Source organism: Clupea harengus, chromosome 8, assembly GCF_900700415.2.
Source record: "Clupea harengus chromosome 8, Ch_v2.0.2, whole genome shotgun sequence".
Lineage (NCBI taxonomy): Eukaryota > Metazoa > Chordata > Actinopteri > Clupeiformes > Clupeidae > Clupea > Clupea harengus.
In genome coordinates, this window is record NC_045159.1 from 21035002 (window position 1) to 21049979 (window position 14978).

A 14978-nucleotide genomic window follows, 5' to 3' on the forward strand; every position below is an offset into this window, starting at 1 on the left:
GTCACTTAGAAATGTCCTTATTTTTTAAAGAAAAGCACTGTTTTTTTCAATGAAGATAACATTAAATGAATCAGAAATACACTCTATACATTGCTAATGTGGTAAATGACTATTCTAGGTGGAAACGTCTGGTTTTTAATGAAATATCTACATAGGTGTATAGAGGCCCATTTCCAGCAACTATCACTCCAGTGTTCTGATGGTACAGTACATTGTGTTTGCTAATCTCCTTAGAAGACTAATGGATGATTAGAAAACCCTTGAAAAACCCTTGTGCAATTATGTTAGCACAGCTGAAAACTGTTTTTCTGGTGAGAAAAGCTATAAAACTGGCCTTCCTTTGAGCTAGTTGAGTACCTGGAGCATCACATTTTTGGGTTCGTTTATACTCTCAAAATGGCCAGAAAAAGAGAACTTTCATGTGAAACTCGCCAGTCTATTCTTGTTCTAAGAAATGAAGGCTATTCCATGCGAGAAATTGCGAAGAAACTGAAAATGTCCTACAACAGTGTTTACTACTCCCTTCAGAGAACAGCACAAATGGGCTCTAACCTGGTGCACAACTCAGCAAGAAGACAAGTATATTAGAGTCTCTAGTTTGAGAAATAGATGCCTCACAGGTCCTCAACTAGCAGCTTCTTTAAATGGTACTGGCAAAACGCCAGTGTCAACGTCTACAGTGAAGAGGCGACTCCGGGATGCTGGCCTTCTAGGCAGAGTGGCAAAGAAAAAGCCATATCTGAGACTGGCCAATAAAAAGAAAAGATTGATATGGGCAAAAGAGCACAGACATTAGACAGAGGAAGATTGGTTATGGACAGACAAATCAAAGTTTGAGGTGTTTGGATCACACAGAAGAACATTTGTGAGACGCAGAACCGGTGAAAAGATGCTGGAAGAGCCATCTGTCAAGCATGGTGGAGGTAATGTGATGGTCTGGGGCTGCTTTGGTGCTGGTAAAGTGGGAGATTTGTACAAGGTAAAAGGGATTTTAAATAAGGAAGACTATCACTCCATTTTGCAACGCCATGCCATGCCCTGTGGACAGCACTTGATTGGAGCCAATTTCCTCTTACAACAGGGCAATGACCCATAGCACACCTCCAAATTATGCAAGAACTATGTAGGGAAGAAAGGCAGCTGGTATGCTGTCTGTAATGGAGTGGCCAGCGCAGTCACCAGATCTCAACCCCATTGAGCTGTTGTGGGAGCAGCTTGACCATATGGTACGCAAGAAGTGCCCATCAAGCCAATCCAACTTGTGGGAGGTGCTTCAGGAAGCGTGGGGTGACATTTCTACAGATTACCTCAACAAATGAACAGCTAATGCCAAAGGTCTGCAATGCTGCAATTGTTGCAAATGGAGCATTCTTTGACGAAAGCAAAGTTTGAAGAACAAAATTAATATTTAAAATAAAAATCATTATTTCTAACCTTGTCAATGTCTTGACTATATTTTCTATTCATTTAACAACTCATTTGATAAATAAAAGTGTGAGTTTTCATGAAAAACACGAAACTGTCTGGGTGACCCCAAACTTTTGAACGGAAGTGTATTACATACACATACAGAAGGACAAATATAATGAACAGAGTTGATTAAAAATAAATAAATAATCAACAAAAGACCATTCCAAAAATAACAATAAACATACAGTTAGTTTGGCATTCTGTGGCCTTACTGGCTTTCTCTCAGGTTATGGCAGGCTGCCACATATCCAGCAGCTAGATTGGCCAAATTCCTGTCTTCCCCAAGTATGTATGACAATTTTGCCTTGCCTGTGAGAGTTTGAAAGCCTGGGATGACCAGATTGAACCTATCAAATGAACCTTTTCTAATGGTTTCATATTTGGGGCATTCTGTGAGGAAGTGTACCTCTGTCTCCACGGCCCCCAGACTGCATTGTGAGCACAGCCTCTCCTCTCTGGGCAGCCAGGTCTGCCTGTGTCTGCCTCTTTCGATGGCGAGGTGGTGCTCACTGAGTCTGTACATTGTCAAGGTGTTCCTGAGTTTTGTGTCTTTTACTGTATTCAGGTAAGTAGCTGTTGAGTATTCACGTTTTAGGGCCAAATAACATTGTAATTTAGATTGTGTTTTGGTTGCTTCTTTTTCAGTGTTTGTAATTTGGTTGGGTCTAATTTTCCTGGCTACTGAGTCATTGTCCTGAGCCTCAGTGATGAGATTTGGTGCTCTTGGCATTTCAGTGCTTGGTAGTGGAGTGAGTGGGGGTCGCTCATTTTTAAATATTGCCAAAATTTGACAGCTCTTTTTTGAATATCAATAATTAGGGGGTATTGGCCTAATTCTGCCCTGCATGCATTGTTCGGTGTCTTCCTCTGAACCCGGAGGATGCTTTTGCAGAACTCTGCATGCAGGGCTTCGGTTGGATGTTTGTCCCAATTTGAAAAGTCACCTTTTGTTGCTGGACCCCACACCTCACAACCATACAATGCAATTGGTTCAATTACTGATTTGAATAGCTTAAGCCAAATTCTAATTGGTATATCTAATTGAATTGACCTTTTGATGGCGTAGCATGCTCTTTTTGCCTTTTCTTTGAGTTCCTTCACAGCCAAGCCAAAGTTTCCTGTTGAGGTGAGGGTGATACCTAAATAGGTGTAGTTGCATGTTTGATCAATTTTGGTGTTGCCTATCTTAAAGTTGTCAGTGTTTCCCTGTAGCCTGGAACGTTTTCTAAAGACAAGGACTTTGGTCTTTTTGGGATTCATTTTTAGGGCCCACGTCTGGCAAAAGTTTGCCACTATGTCCATGTGTTGTTGCAAGCCTTCTTTGGATGGTGACAGCAGAAATATATAGAAATATCTCTCTCTCTCACACACACACACACACACACACACACACTCTCTCTCTCTCTCTCTCTCTGTATGGCAGAGTGTTGTAGATGTAAAGAGGGCAGCAGATGTTCCTTGATCGAAGAACTGGAACAATAGTTCTTGATAAGGGGTCCAAAGTAGTCCAAGATAACCTTAGCCTATATGTATACACCCATTCAACTCCACAATTGTGTTGATTTGATTCACTTCAATACATTTACACCAATTACCTCATGGCAGATCAAGCAATTCCAGGTATAGCTTCCGGTTTATAGATCAAATGTTTATGTTACTTCATGCCATGTTTATGGCTTATATAACATTGACTAACCAACCCGAGCCAGTCTGCATCGATGCAGGCTTCGCAAGCATGTGCAACAGCTTTAAATGTTTTACATCAACTCTACCCGTCAGCTGTTTTAATGGCTACATTTATGAGTAATGTACAACATATCAGAGAAATTGTTATTAGCAGCACATGCAGTAAAACACTGAATATCGAGAAGTAAAAGACCTTCGGTGAGCATATTACAGCGTATGAGAAAGTTAACATGAACACATGAAATGCAGCAGCACACAGGTAAAGAGGAAATAAATTATATATTTCCCAGGGTCTCCAAAATGTCTATTCTATGGTGTTTTTAATATTTATTATTTTCGTAATTTCAACGAAAACGAGTGACTGATGTCTCACTCAGCAATCCATGTCAGCTAACGCAGCTGCTTTCAGGTGACGTCACGCCTTTGTCAGGGTATAAATAACCAGACGCTTCCTCAATGTTAGCTGCGCTCGACCGTCCTGCCAGGGAGTAACTGAGAGTTGTTCTTTTCTAAAGAGAGCGAGAAAAAAACACTTACATCAAGTTATATATAGTTTATCTGAACCCTTCTCAACCCTTTTCACGGTGAGTTTAAGCTACTTGATTGATCAGTCTGCGTTGCCAAATTCAGATGTCTAATATGGATTCAAGTTTAGCTCCTAGAGAGACGGATGTTTGTGTTTGTTGGTGCCGACACCATCTTTTGTTGTTTTACATTGATTCTCATTTCCCAAGTAGCCTGATAACCAGTCTGTATGTTTTCCTCAGACTCCTGGAGTATGCTTTTGTATTGTCTGGTGTTGGAACGGTTTTCTATGGAAGAACAAGGCAACGTGATTATAGTTGAAAGTAATTTCAACCAGAGAGATACTTTTAGAGAATCCTGATTACCGGCTTTTCCATCTTGGGCAACTTGAGTGAAGGTAAGAACGTTGTTCAAGAGTGGACTACTTGGCATAATTAAACTTCCCCATCTGGTAGAACTGCGTTCACAAGTGAACAAACATGCAATTTCCGTCTGTCCACGTATTGTGAAATTATTCAGGGTAAATTACTACTCGGACGCATATCCGGTTTTCTTATTTATCATGACTAATCAGTTGTGGGGTGAGGCAGTTTAAACTATTGTTCTCTAGAGCCTTTCAATCATTTGTTGCCAATCTGATTCAGCATCGCGGAAATGACTGGTACAGCGCTTCTTTTGTGAGACCACATCAGTACAGTACGTTGAACAGTAGCATAGCAACAAATGGGTCCACCAATGAGTGAGCGAATCTACTACTGAGTATAGGGTGAGGTTCCCAAACTAAACATGTTTGTGTGCAGGCTCCACGTGCTAGCTCCCCTTACCCCTCCTCTTGTACAGTCGTCATGGGACATGATGTCCTCAAGTAGTTATCTCGCTACTTGTTCACATGACTAGTTTGTAAAGTGCAATTTAAACAGTTTGTGATGGCCTAATAAATTCGATGCAGCCAATCTACAAACTTTGTTTCCAAATACATTTGCATTTTAGTTGTACATTTGATTTTAAATTGTCGTACTATTACATTCTCTATTTTCTAAATTCTAATATTTTCTAAATATGTCTTCCCTAGACTGGAGTTCACCTGCCTTGTGTTCACACCATCCACATACACCACCTTTCATAAATCCGATTAGCCTGAGGGAGCAGAAAAATGGTTGGTTTTGGCCCTGCTGACGTGCCTCCTACGGCTGCTGTAAAGTTTGTTGGTGCTGGAACGGCAGCCTGCATCGCTGACCTGGTTACTTTTCCACTGGACACTGCCAAAGTTAGGCTCCAGGTGAGTTCTCTCATGACGCAGACTATATTTATTTTGTTCTGCTGCTGCTCCAAACTAATGCATGAGGGAAACACTTGGTACTCCCTAGTGGTGATCTAAGGTACTACAATCTCGTATGGAAACCATTTTCACTCGCACACAAACTACCATTCCCAAAAATACTCCTTTTAAAGGTTTTACAGGCTCATGCTGACACACTTTCTCTTATTTCCCCCCAACTCTTGCCTCTTTCTTTACGTTCCCCCTCCTTCCCATTTCCTCATGCTGTTAGCCTAAGCAGACCCACGGGATGATGGTTAAGCCCTAGGATTTCGCAGGCCCCAGGACCTTTTGCTGCGTGGACACACTTGGCTGGAGTCTGGTCCTTGCCCCTCCCCCGACCCCTTCCAGTGTCTGTAAAGCCTTTCCAAACCCCTTTTGTTCTGTGCAGATCCAGGGTGAGGCAAGAGGCAGTACAAATGGTGGGCAGGCCAAAGGCGTGCAGTACCGGGGCGTCTTCGGCACCATCACCACCATGGTGCGCACGGAGGGCGCCCGGAGTCTGTACCGCGGACTGGTGGCCGGCCTCCAGAGACAGATGAGCTTTGCCTCTGTCCGCATCGGCCTCTACGACTCAGTCAAGCAGTTTTACACCAAGGGCTCAGAACGTGAGTTTGTGTTGGGGCTGTATGTTAAACAGGCTGCTGTTCGTAATTCACAATTGGGAGACCTCATTAGTTTTTCTGGAACCACATCCATTACCTCTGTATGAGGAAGGGGTGAATTAAAAATAAGTTACCTGAGGATTAAAACCACATCTATTAACATTAACATGGTATTACAGTTCACAACCTGCAAGTGTGCTCACAATTAAATAGCTGAACATAATTGTGACTGGGCTTATCCCTTCTGGGACTTGTACGAATATATTTACTAATTAAATGTTATCCCTTCCCTTATTTATTTGTTTATTCTTAAATTTAACCCTAGATGCTGGGATCGGTAGTCGCCTTCTAGCAGGCTGCACAACTGGTGCCATGGCCGTTGCTGTGGCCCAGCCAACTGATGTGGTCAAGGTGCGCTTTCAGGCACAGGTCAGCTCTGGAGGCAACGCAAAACGATACCAAGGTACCTTGGATGCCTACAGGACCATTGGCAGAGAAGAGGGCATCCGAGGGCTGTGGAAAGGTGAGGGTTGGCTAGATGGTGGCTGACACTGCTCTGGGTCTGGCCTAGATCTTGCATGGATTCAGGCTCAGCTGGGTTCTGTAAAGTTAGCTGCATTTAAAAATGTGTGGATTACCCTGTTCAATTTTGGTTGTGTTGCAAGTGTTTGAGTATTGGCTTCGCTTAAGTTAAAAGTCCTGTATGTTGTGTTTCTCTGGCAGGGATGGGCCCAAACATTGCCCGCAACGCCATAGTGAACTGCACCGAGCTGGTGACCTATGACCTAATTAAGGATGCACTTATCAGCTCAACCCCCTTAACTGGTGATTATGTCTATTTAACAAATTCAATTGTTTTATTTTCAGGCTTTCATGATGCTTCACTAGTTTTAACCCATGCACTAGGGTTTGTTCTTCTATAGCAAACATTTAACTGTATTTACAGTGGAGACTCTCTCTCGTTGCAGATGATCTCCCATGCCACTTTACGTCAGCCTTTGGTGCAGGCTTTTGCACCACTGTGATCGCCTCTCCAGTTGATGTTGTGAAGACAAGATACATGAACTCATCCCGCAGCCAGTACAGCAGTGCTGTGAACTGTGCGATGTCCATGCTACTCAAAGAGGGACCCATGGCTTTCTACAAAGGGTAGGTCACAATAGAGTACAAGAGGAGTCATTCACTCCATCCATCCCTTTAGACTTGATGGTATCAAATGCAGGCTCTGACCATTTAAAATGCATTGCAAAGCTGAATGGCATTCTCAAAGGGGTTGGGGGAGGGGGTTGTGACATTTACACAACCCTGGTATTGAGGAAATGTTTTAATTTGTATGCAATCATGTGTTCATTTCTTCAGCTTCACACCATCTTTCCTAAGGCTGGGCTCCTGGAACGTGGTGATGTTCGTGACGTACGAACAGCTGAAGCGTGCTATGATGATGGCCCGCAACAACAAGGCCTCTCCTCTTTAAATGTGATGCTCTGCACATGTGCCTGGAGTTCCCCTTGCGTCAATCTTGCTTATCTACCTCTGATTTTAGTCTAGTTCCCAACTGAATCCTTTTCAAAGTTTACATCTATGCTTGCAATCAGTTTTCACTAGTTTCACTCAAGGTACATCCAAAAGATGGAAAGCTGGTCTTATTTCCTCTTGTCTTAGCTTAAGTGTTTTACTTCGAATACAATACTGTTTTTACATTTGTTTTTTGAGTTTTTATTTAGGTGTATAAGTGTCTTGAATAGACACGTTTTGTGATTTCTGAATAGGGATCTTGGTTTGTAAAGTCAGGTATGGAAAGCTTGCTTAATGAGTTGTTTCTTCTCTGCGGAGAGCTTCTGGGGGAAGTAAAGGACAAACTTGATGATGAGGTTCCCTCTCGTACTCGGACAGCTGGATGCCGGCATTCCCTCTCCTGGTACTTCCTTACTGTAAGTGGGACTAAGGAAGCCAGAAACTTTATTAGCTTGTGTGGGACATCAGTGAGTGACAATTAAATTAAATAACATATGAAACTTGGTAGGGAAATAAGTACCCCCTACCATGGTTGGCATATTAAAAAACATTAGATGTATCTGATCTTATGAAAAGGTATAAATACTCACTGCACAATATCATTTATTGGAATGCTGAGAAGCCTGCTGTCTAGTGTCTCAACAGCCACAGAGAAACCGGTCAGGGCCTGGGGGAGGACAGTGTGTTAATATAGTGTCAGGGCTGGGGGAGGACAGTGTGTTAATATAGTGTCAGGGCTGGGGGAGGACAGTGTGTTAATATAATGTCAGGGGCTGGGGGAGGACCGTGTGTTAATATAATGTCAGGGCTGGGGGAGGACCGTGTGTTAATATAGTGTCAGGGCTGGGGGGAGGACAGTGTGTTAATATAGTGTCAGGGGCTGGGGAAGGACCGTGTGTTAATATAATGTCAGGGCCGGGGGAAGGACAGTATGTTAATATAGTGTCAGGGCCTGGGGGAGGACAGTATGTTAATATAGTGTCAGGGGCTGGGGAAGGACCGTGTGTTAATATAATGTCAGGGCCAGGGGAAGGACCGTGTGTTAATATACAGTACCAGTCAAAAGTTTGGACACACTTTCTCATTTTTTTAAAAGTTTTTTTTCTTTACTTTTGTTATTTTCTTCATGGTAGATAACACTTTTTTTTGTTTAGAACATCATTCCATATGTGTTCTTTCGTAGTTTAAATGTCTTCAGTATTAATCTACAATGTAGAAAATAATAAAAGTAAAGAAAACACTTCTCAAAAAAATTAAAGGTGTGTCCAAACTTTTGACTGGTACTGTAGCTACAAAAGAAAGACATTAAGCTGTTAAACCTTTGAAAAGTTACATACGTTTTCGTATGGGTTCTCAGATCTATAACTCCTTAAACATTACCTGCAGTTCATATTGCTTAACTGTACCAAATAGTATCTAAATGCAATGGTGCACACATCTGATCACTGTAAATGACTACAGGTACCCTGCAAAAGGAGGCACTGTTTTCATGATGGAAACGGATATCTGGACAGAAACACTGAAAATGGGCTTTGAACTCAGATTCTCTTACCTGACCCACATCACTGTCAGAATCTCAGAGATTAGAAAAAGCTGTTTACGAAGCCTGTGGGTTTGTTGGCCAAACGGGTTCATGAGCTTATTACCACAATGTACTAAAGTTCTGTTTGCTGTCTCTAAAAGTAATGCTTGGAATTTAAGCATCCTGGGGGATTTAGTCCAGTGTGACTAATGAGGTAAAGGACAATGTTATTTAACCTTTTGATTAGATATCTGGAATCTGGAACACATGATTAAATATAGCACTATTCTAACTGAGTTCCCTACAACTCCGTGTATACAGCTGTATGATGTGTCTAATACCTTGATAAGCGCGTAGCAAAAATTTGTTCACGGCATCTTCTAAGCATTTTGAGGGATAATAATTACCAGATTACAGACTAAAACCAGTAGAACTACAGCCTCAGGCCAGCAATACAAGCGCCCTGCAATACTAGCAGCTGTCATTAGATGGCAGCACCTGTGCAAGGTTTCTTGGCTTCATGTGAGCATTCCCTGGAAACACAATGGGAGGCAGAGCATCCATGCCAGTAGTTCCCATGTCAAAGCCTGCTGTAGTGTCTTACCTTCTCCAGAGATATATGAGAGGTGTAAATCAAGTCGTCATCCTGGCGGGTAAAGCGGGGATGACTCTTCTGACGCACAATGAACACAATATCTGCTGCGATATTATTGGGGCCCTGCAAAACAAATAGACAAACATGAGAATAATAATAACAACAACAACATAAGCATATGGATGTTTCTAGTATCTTCCTATACTGAAAAAGGTTACGGTAGGCGAGATGCTACATGTCAAGAGCCGGTTAACACCAAGTGCCATTGAACACCACTGTACCTGATCTCCCTCTTTTGGGAATGTTATCCTGGTCCCTTCGTTCCATCCTGGTTTGACATTGATGGTAAGAATCTTGTCCCTGATGCTGGATGTGTGTCCATCTTCATTCATAACCTGCAGGAAAAATGAACATTGATCAAATCGAAATGTTAAAAAAAAAAAAATCAAGAAAGGAGAGTTTGAGAGGGAATGGAAACGATCAAGCTCATCTGTGCAGTTTCATTACTTGTAGAAGTTAAGAGTGGTGCGATGTCACGACGGTGGGCAGTGGCAATGCACTGCATTGATAAAGGGCCAAACATGAAGGAACATGTACAATCCTAGAACATGGAGGACTGAGGCTGATAAAAAGGCCTTATGGCTTACCCTGCGAGAGATTTTAATTTTTTTGGTGCATCCATAAAAGAGATCCTCTAAGGCTAGGTGGAGATCTCGCTCAATAGGTGGGTCTTGCTTTTTCACTCCTCTACCTCGCAGTCCACCAAATGCAACGTTAGCCTCATCCCCCTCTTTTGTGTGGAAATCTAGGAGATGCATTTGTGTTTAGCAATGTTGCCAATAAAAACAAAAAAAAACAATACAAAGACACTGCATAGATTAACTGAAAGTAGTTTTTGAGTGTTATTAAAATACCATACAGCTTGGTTCAATTTGGAAAGTAGCCTACCGGCAAAAGGATTGTCTCCTCCAAAGAACTGTCTAAATATTTTTTCTGGATTTGCATTATAAGTGTATCCTGATGTCCAAGCTCCATTTCCCTCCTCTGGAATACCCCCTTTCAAACCTTCTTCTCCAAACTTGTCGTATGTGGCCTTTTTCCGGGCTGTAATTGGGGTAAACTGACAAATGTAAATCAGGCAACACCTTAACGGTGCACTATGTGCACTTTATGTGGTCAAAAATGAAAAGGCTTCACGATTAATGATGATGTTACTCTGAAGGCATGATACATAAAGAGCAATCCCAAATACTACTGTACACTCTCCATACTTTTCGTTTCAGCCCTTTTTATGTAGATCTACTTGTTTACATGACCAGGCCCCCTGTCAACAAAGTAGGCTCATCAACATGCACAGAAAACACAAACTATCGCCCATCAGGTTACAGTTAGCTATAGCCTAGCTAGTAGATATTCATGCGTTTCATTGTTTCACAACAACATCAAAAAAGCCCAGTTAACTGTTCGTGCTATTGAGATAACCGGAAGAAAGCATTACCAAAATGTTAAGGAAGAAAAACTTACGATCACTCAAAACATCATAGGCCTCTGCGAGCTTGTTGAACTTTTCATAAACACCTGGCATGTCATTAGTTTGTGGATGATATTTCAACGAAAGACGTCGATACCTTGACAGAACAGCCAGAAGTAAAACAACTAAAAGTTGGTATAGCTCGACAGATTAACTCATTTACAATTAGGAAAAATGTAAGTAAGTGGGTACCATAGTATAGGGCCCTTACGCTTTTTTGATGTCCGCATCTGTTGCATTTCTGTTGATTTCCAACGCGGCGTAGTAATCCCGACCCATAGCTGTCATGAACACACAATGCGCTAACTCATTCAAACTACTGTCCACTGAATCACATACATTAGCCTACGGCATAATTTGGAGCACTTGAAATATTTTCTATCGTCCTACCTGATATGTATATCCACTTCACCTCACCCGAAACTGAGTGTGTTTTTGTGTCTGCGTTTGGTTACTATGGATACGCAGCTTCGACAACTGAGAGGTGTTCATAGTTCCACAGTTTTCACAGGGGCACGATAATTCATCAAGCTATTCTGGCGATTGAAGATCACATACTTTGCCTACCTGGGGATAAGTTACCATAACTGTTATTTACGGCCATTGACTCAAAGTGGTAAACCCCCCATTAGAAGAGCATTATGGCTTTGATTTGTTCGGAGAATCAAGCCATGGGGCTCTTCTACTGGGGGGTTAACATTTACTCTGGGTTGATGAGTAGTCATTAAACCACATACTTAGAACACCTGTTATTAGGATATAGGATAACAGAAATATATTTCTAAGATTAATTGTGTGGGCAAAGGTTGACTAGTTGCCAACATGTGCAGTCTGCAAGACCACACCTGGACACACTAATACTAATATGTGACACTAATATGTGCTGTAAGGCTTTGTTATAAAAAAGAAAAATGTGAATAGCACAGGTAGGCCTACTAAAAGGTCTTCTTATAATCAGTTTGATACACCTGCTACAATAACGATGCAATCCAAAGTTATATTATTCGGCCCCCTGACTCCATCAAACTGACCACCAGCAGCCTAGGCAATCTGTCTGCTCTGGTGAAGCCCCAAGTCAAAAACCTTGGTGTAATATTCGATTCTGCCTTTAAATTTGACAAACAGGTCAATGCAGTAGTCAAAGCCAGCTTCTACCAACTCCGCACCATTGCCAAAATCAAGTCTTTCCTGTCACCCAAAGATCTCGAGAAGGTCATCCACGCCTTCATATCCTCCCGGCTAGACTACTGCAATTCCTTGTATACGGGAATTAGCTATTCGTCCCTGTCCCGCCTGTGACCGGTACCCGGAAAAGAGACCATATTAGCCCTATCCTGGCCTCTCTCCACTGTTCAGTTCAGTGTTGATTTTAAGGTGCTCCTGTTCATTTTTAAAGCCCTTAGTGGGCAGGCTCCGTCTTATATCACAGACCTCTTAACCTCCTATTCTACCACCAGGTCCCTCAGGTCGTCTAACTTAGGGCTCCTGGCAGTCCCCCAAACTAAACTTAAATCCAGGGGTGACCGCGCTTTTGCTGTTGCAGCCCCTAGACTGTGGAACAGCATCCCCCCTCTCTATAAGATCAGCCCCCTCTATTGACTCCTTCAAGTCCAGGCTCAAAACCTACTTTTATTCCTTAGCATTTGGATCCCCCTGATTTTAGTTGATACATATATTTGCTTTCTGTTAGAGGTGTTTCTGTTCTTTTGATGTGTATATAGATGATTAGTTGAGTGTGTTGCTTCTGTTTTTCTATTTGATTTTTTATTTTAAAAAATTTGTGATCTAATTGTTTTGTTTCTGTTTTCTATTTGTTTTGATATTTTATTTTATTGTGATTTAATTGTACAGCACTTTAAATGTGCTTTATAAATACATTTGACTTGACAAAAGAAACTTTGAAAAAAGATTCCCATCATTCCTTTGCATCTTGATTGTATTACCTGTCCATTCTATGCATCTTTGTTTTAGGTGGCCTATTCCAATGTATTTTGTTTACACTGTAAGACCATAACAAGCATTCAAATGCAACACAAGTCCTACAACAGAAAAACAATACTCTTTGGACAAGTACAGCGCCTTGGTGCATGGGGACACCGAGGCTTTGCCCATGTAGAACCTGTAATAATCATGACACATGAAACAGTTAATGAAACGCAAGTTTGTTTTATATAGAAATGTATTTAATTATTACTTTAAACAAACACAAACTGATATAAATATTTTGTAAGATGGCTGCATTTGTCTAACTCATTTGTGCAATCAGTCCCTCAAGTTCTGGTCGAGCTTTGTAGCGTGCCTGGTAGTCTGCTTCTGTATGCTATATTGAGAGAAGGAGAGTGAGAGAGGGAGAGAAAAATAACAGATTCAGGTCAACTTTAGCATAACATCTGTTCATATATCGGCCTTATGGCAGGTGGGTGATTTAAAGATGCAGTCCGCAATTCTAATCCAATACACGTTTTGTAAAATTCAGCGAATTGCTCCTCATGGTTCTCTAGCTGTCCATTTACTGTGCACTCTCAAAGAAAGTAAGTGTTCGTACACAGTCCTGGCTCTGTAAATGGGCAACAAACATAGTGACTCGGAGCGAGCCATAAACTATTTCAGCCAATTAGCACATTGCCTCAGGAGCACGGAATGGATGGGTGCAATTTGATTGGCTGTTGAGCACAAATATAAACAGCCTTTGGCTAGAATCGTGGACGGCATCTTTTAAAGCTATTGGGCTGGTAAGTCACATGACAGCAGTTGATCTTACATCCTTCACAGAAAGCTGCACTCCCTCAGGTTGGTTCTTAAGGAGCACCTCCAGGAAAATGGGACAAAACATCGCACTCAGCTGGCTGATCTGCAAACCCCAAACATATGAAACAGATGTTAGCAAAACCACGTAAAAACATATAATTTCATATCAGTGACCACAAACCTAATGTATGAGAGCATTTTGAGCTTATGGTTCCACACATAACAAATAGATACTGGTTGTTGTGAAACTGGTGCAGATGAGAAAAGGAGATGAGGAGAGAGGTTTTGAACAAAATGATGATGCAGGTCACCTGAACAACTCTTTCGTATGTCTTCAGAACTGCATCCACATACATCTTAGTGCTTTTGTCTTGCATTACCATCACCTCTGTGGTCTTGGTTGGTAAAGCATAGCTTTCAAAGGAAAACATAAAATATGACGATCACGACCCTATGCACAGCTATCCATCAGATCACAATAAAGATCCTTCACAATTATACAACAAGTATACTCACTTTGACTAAATGGAGTAACATTAGGCCTAACATTGCTTTTTTGTCAAATGAATGCCAATTAAAGGTAACCAGACAAATCCTAGAATGGTCGAGGAGAGATTTACCTTTCGTCTACTGAGATATGCAAGCGGTTGCAGAGATTATGGATGTATTGGGCGTAGTGTTCCACCAAAGTCATATCATATCCAGATACTGACACATTGAGCACGCCGTACTCTGTATCGGTGGCAGCCTTGATCTGTTTCATCTTCACTTTCTCTTTTTTCTTCTTGGGCTAGACGAGTCAGCATCAGCACAAACAGACTTTGATTAAAGAGGGCATGAGGTTTGAAATATTAAGAAAAAATAATTTAACATCCCAGAATGGTACAACATCACATTTTTGAATTTGTGAATGTATTATGATGAAGGTATCCAATTCAGTCGGATTTAAATAATTAAAGCTTTTTGTTAAAATGTCACTGCCAGAACAAACTCTACTGAACATGATAAAATAATGTATCGTCCCAAAATGAAACATTTGCTAATTGACTTTCTGTGATGTTATAAAAGCTACATTGCATTTTTTTCACAAGTGGAGGAATGCCACAGGTTACAAAATCCAGAGGTTAATGAATGAGTGACAATGATTGATTTCTTTAAATCAACAATATATACAGATCCAAAGTCTTGAAATAGACTGGAGGATCACATGCATTCTATCATGAATCTTAGTGGTCAAGGCCTACACTGAGAACTTTCAAAATGTTGTCCTCATTCTCACCATTCAGTAACAATTAATAATAATGACCATTTGACATGTCATGTCAGACTGTGAAGAACCAACAGGGCAAAGATAGATAGATAGATGGATGGATACTAGATAGATGGATACTAGACAGATGGATACTTTTTTAATCCCGAGGGAAATTTAGGAATGAGGATGAAAGACAGGTGCTTACCGCTTC

The 14978-nt window shown here is 41.4% G+C and overlaps 3 protein-coding genes across 6 annotated transcripts; 1 reads left to right on the forward strand and 2 right to left on the reverse strand.

The window, feature by feature from the left end:
• Positions 1-3610: 3610 nt before the first annotated feature.
• Positions 3611-7302, forward strand: ucp2 (uncoupling protein 2). Its single transcript, XM_012816512.3, has 8 exons — positions 3611-3740; positions 3924-4078; positions 4754-4960; positions 5391-5607; positions 5930-6127; positions 6328-6429; positions 6573-6753; positions 6964-7302. The coding sequence occupies exons 3-8, from the start codon at positions 4835-4837 to the stop codon at positions 7076-7078; spliced, it is 939 nt and encodes a 312-aa protein (XP_012671966.2). The 5' UTR covers positions 3611-3740; positions 3924-4078; positions 4754-4834; the 3' UTR covers positions 7079-7302.
• Positions 7303-7304: 2 nt separating this feature from the next.
• dnajb13 (DnaJ heat shock protein family (Hsp40) member B13) lies at positions 7305-11379 on the reverse strand. Of its 4 annotated transcripts, none has more exons than XM_031572287.2 (9): positions 11158-11379; positions 10979-11048; positions 10761-10814; positions 10185-10340; positions 9884-10041; positions 9518-9631; positions 9246-9359; positions 7710-7786; positions 7305-7545 (listed from the first exon to the last, which is right to left on the reverse strand). In XM_031572287.2, exons 2-9 carry the CDS (start codon positions 11004-11006, stop codon positions 7392-7394), a joined length of 855 nt encoding a protein of 284 aa, XP_031428147.1. In that variant the 5' UTR covers positions 11007-11048; positions 11158-11379; the 3' UTR covers positions 7305-7391. The 4 variants fall into 4 exon arrangements, with proteins under 4 accessions (XP_031428147.1, XP_031428146.1, XP_042564466.1 ...); XM_031572286.2 differs by having other exon boundaries at positions 10761-10864; positions 11158-11367; XM_042708532.1 differs by lacking the exon at positions 11158-11379 and having other exon boundaries at positions 10979-11150.
• A 1553-nt stretch (positions 11380-12932) lies between these two features.
• On the reverse strand, positions 12933-14387 carry LOC122133056 (39S ribosomal protein L48, mitochondrial-like). The gene is made up of 4 exons (XM_042708375.1): positions 14136-14387; positions 13827-13929; positions 13529-13618; positions 12933-13087 (listed from the first exon to the last, which is right to left on the reverse strand). The coding sequence occupies exons 1-4, from the start codon at positions 14276-14278 to the stop codon at positions 13013-13015; spliced, it is 411 nt and encodes a 136-aa protein (XP_042564309.1). The 5' UTR covers positions 14279-14387; the 3' UTR covers positions 12933-13012.
• Positions 14388-14978: the final 591 nt, after the last annotated feature.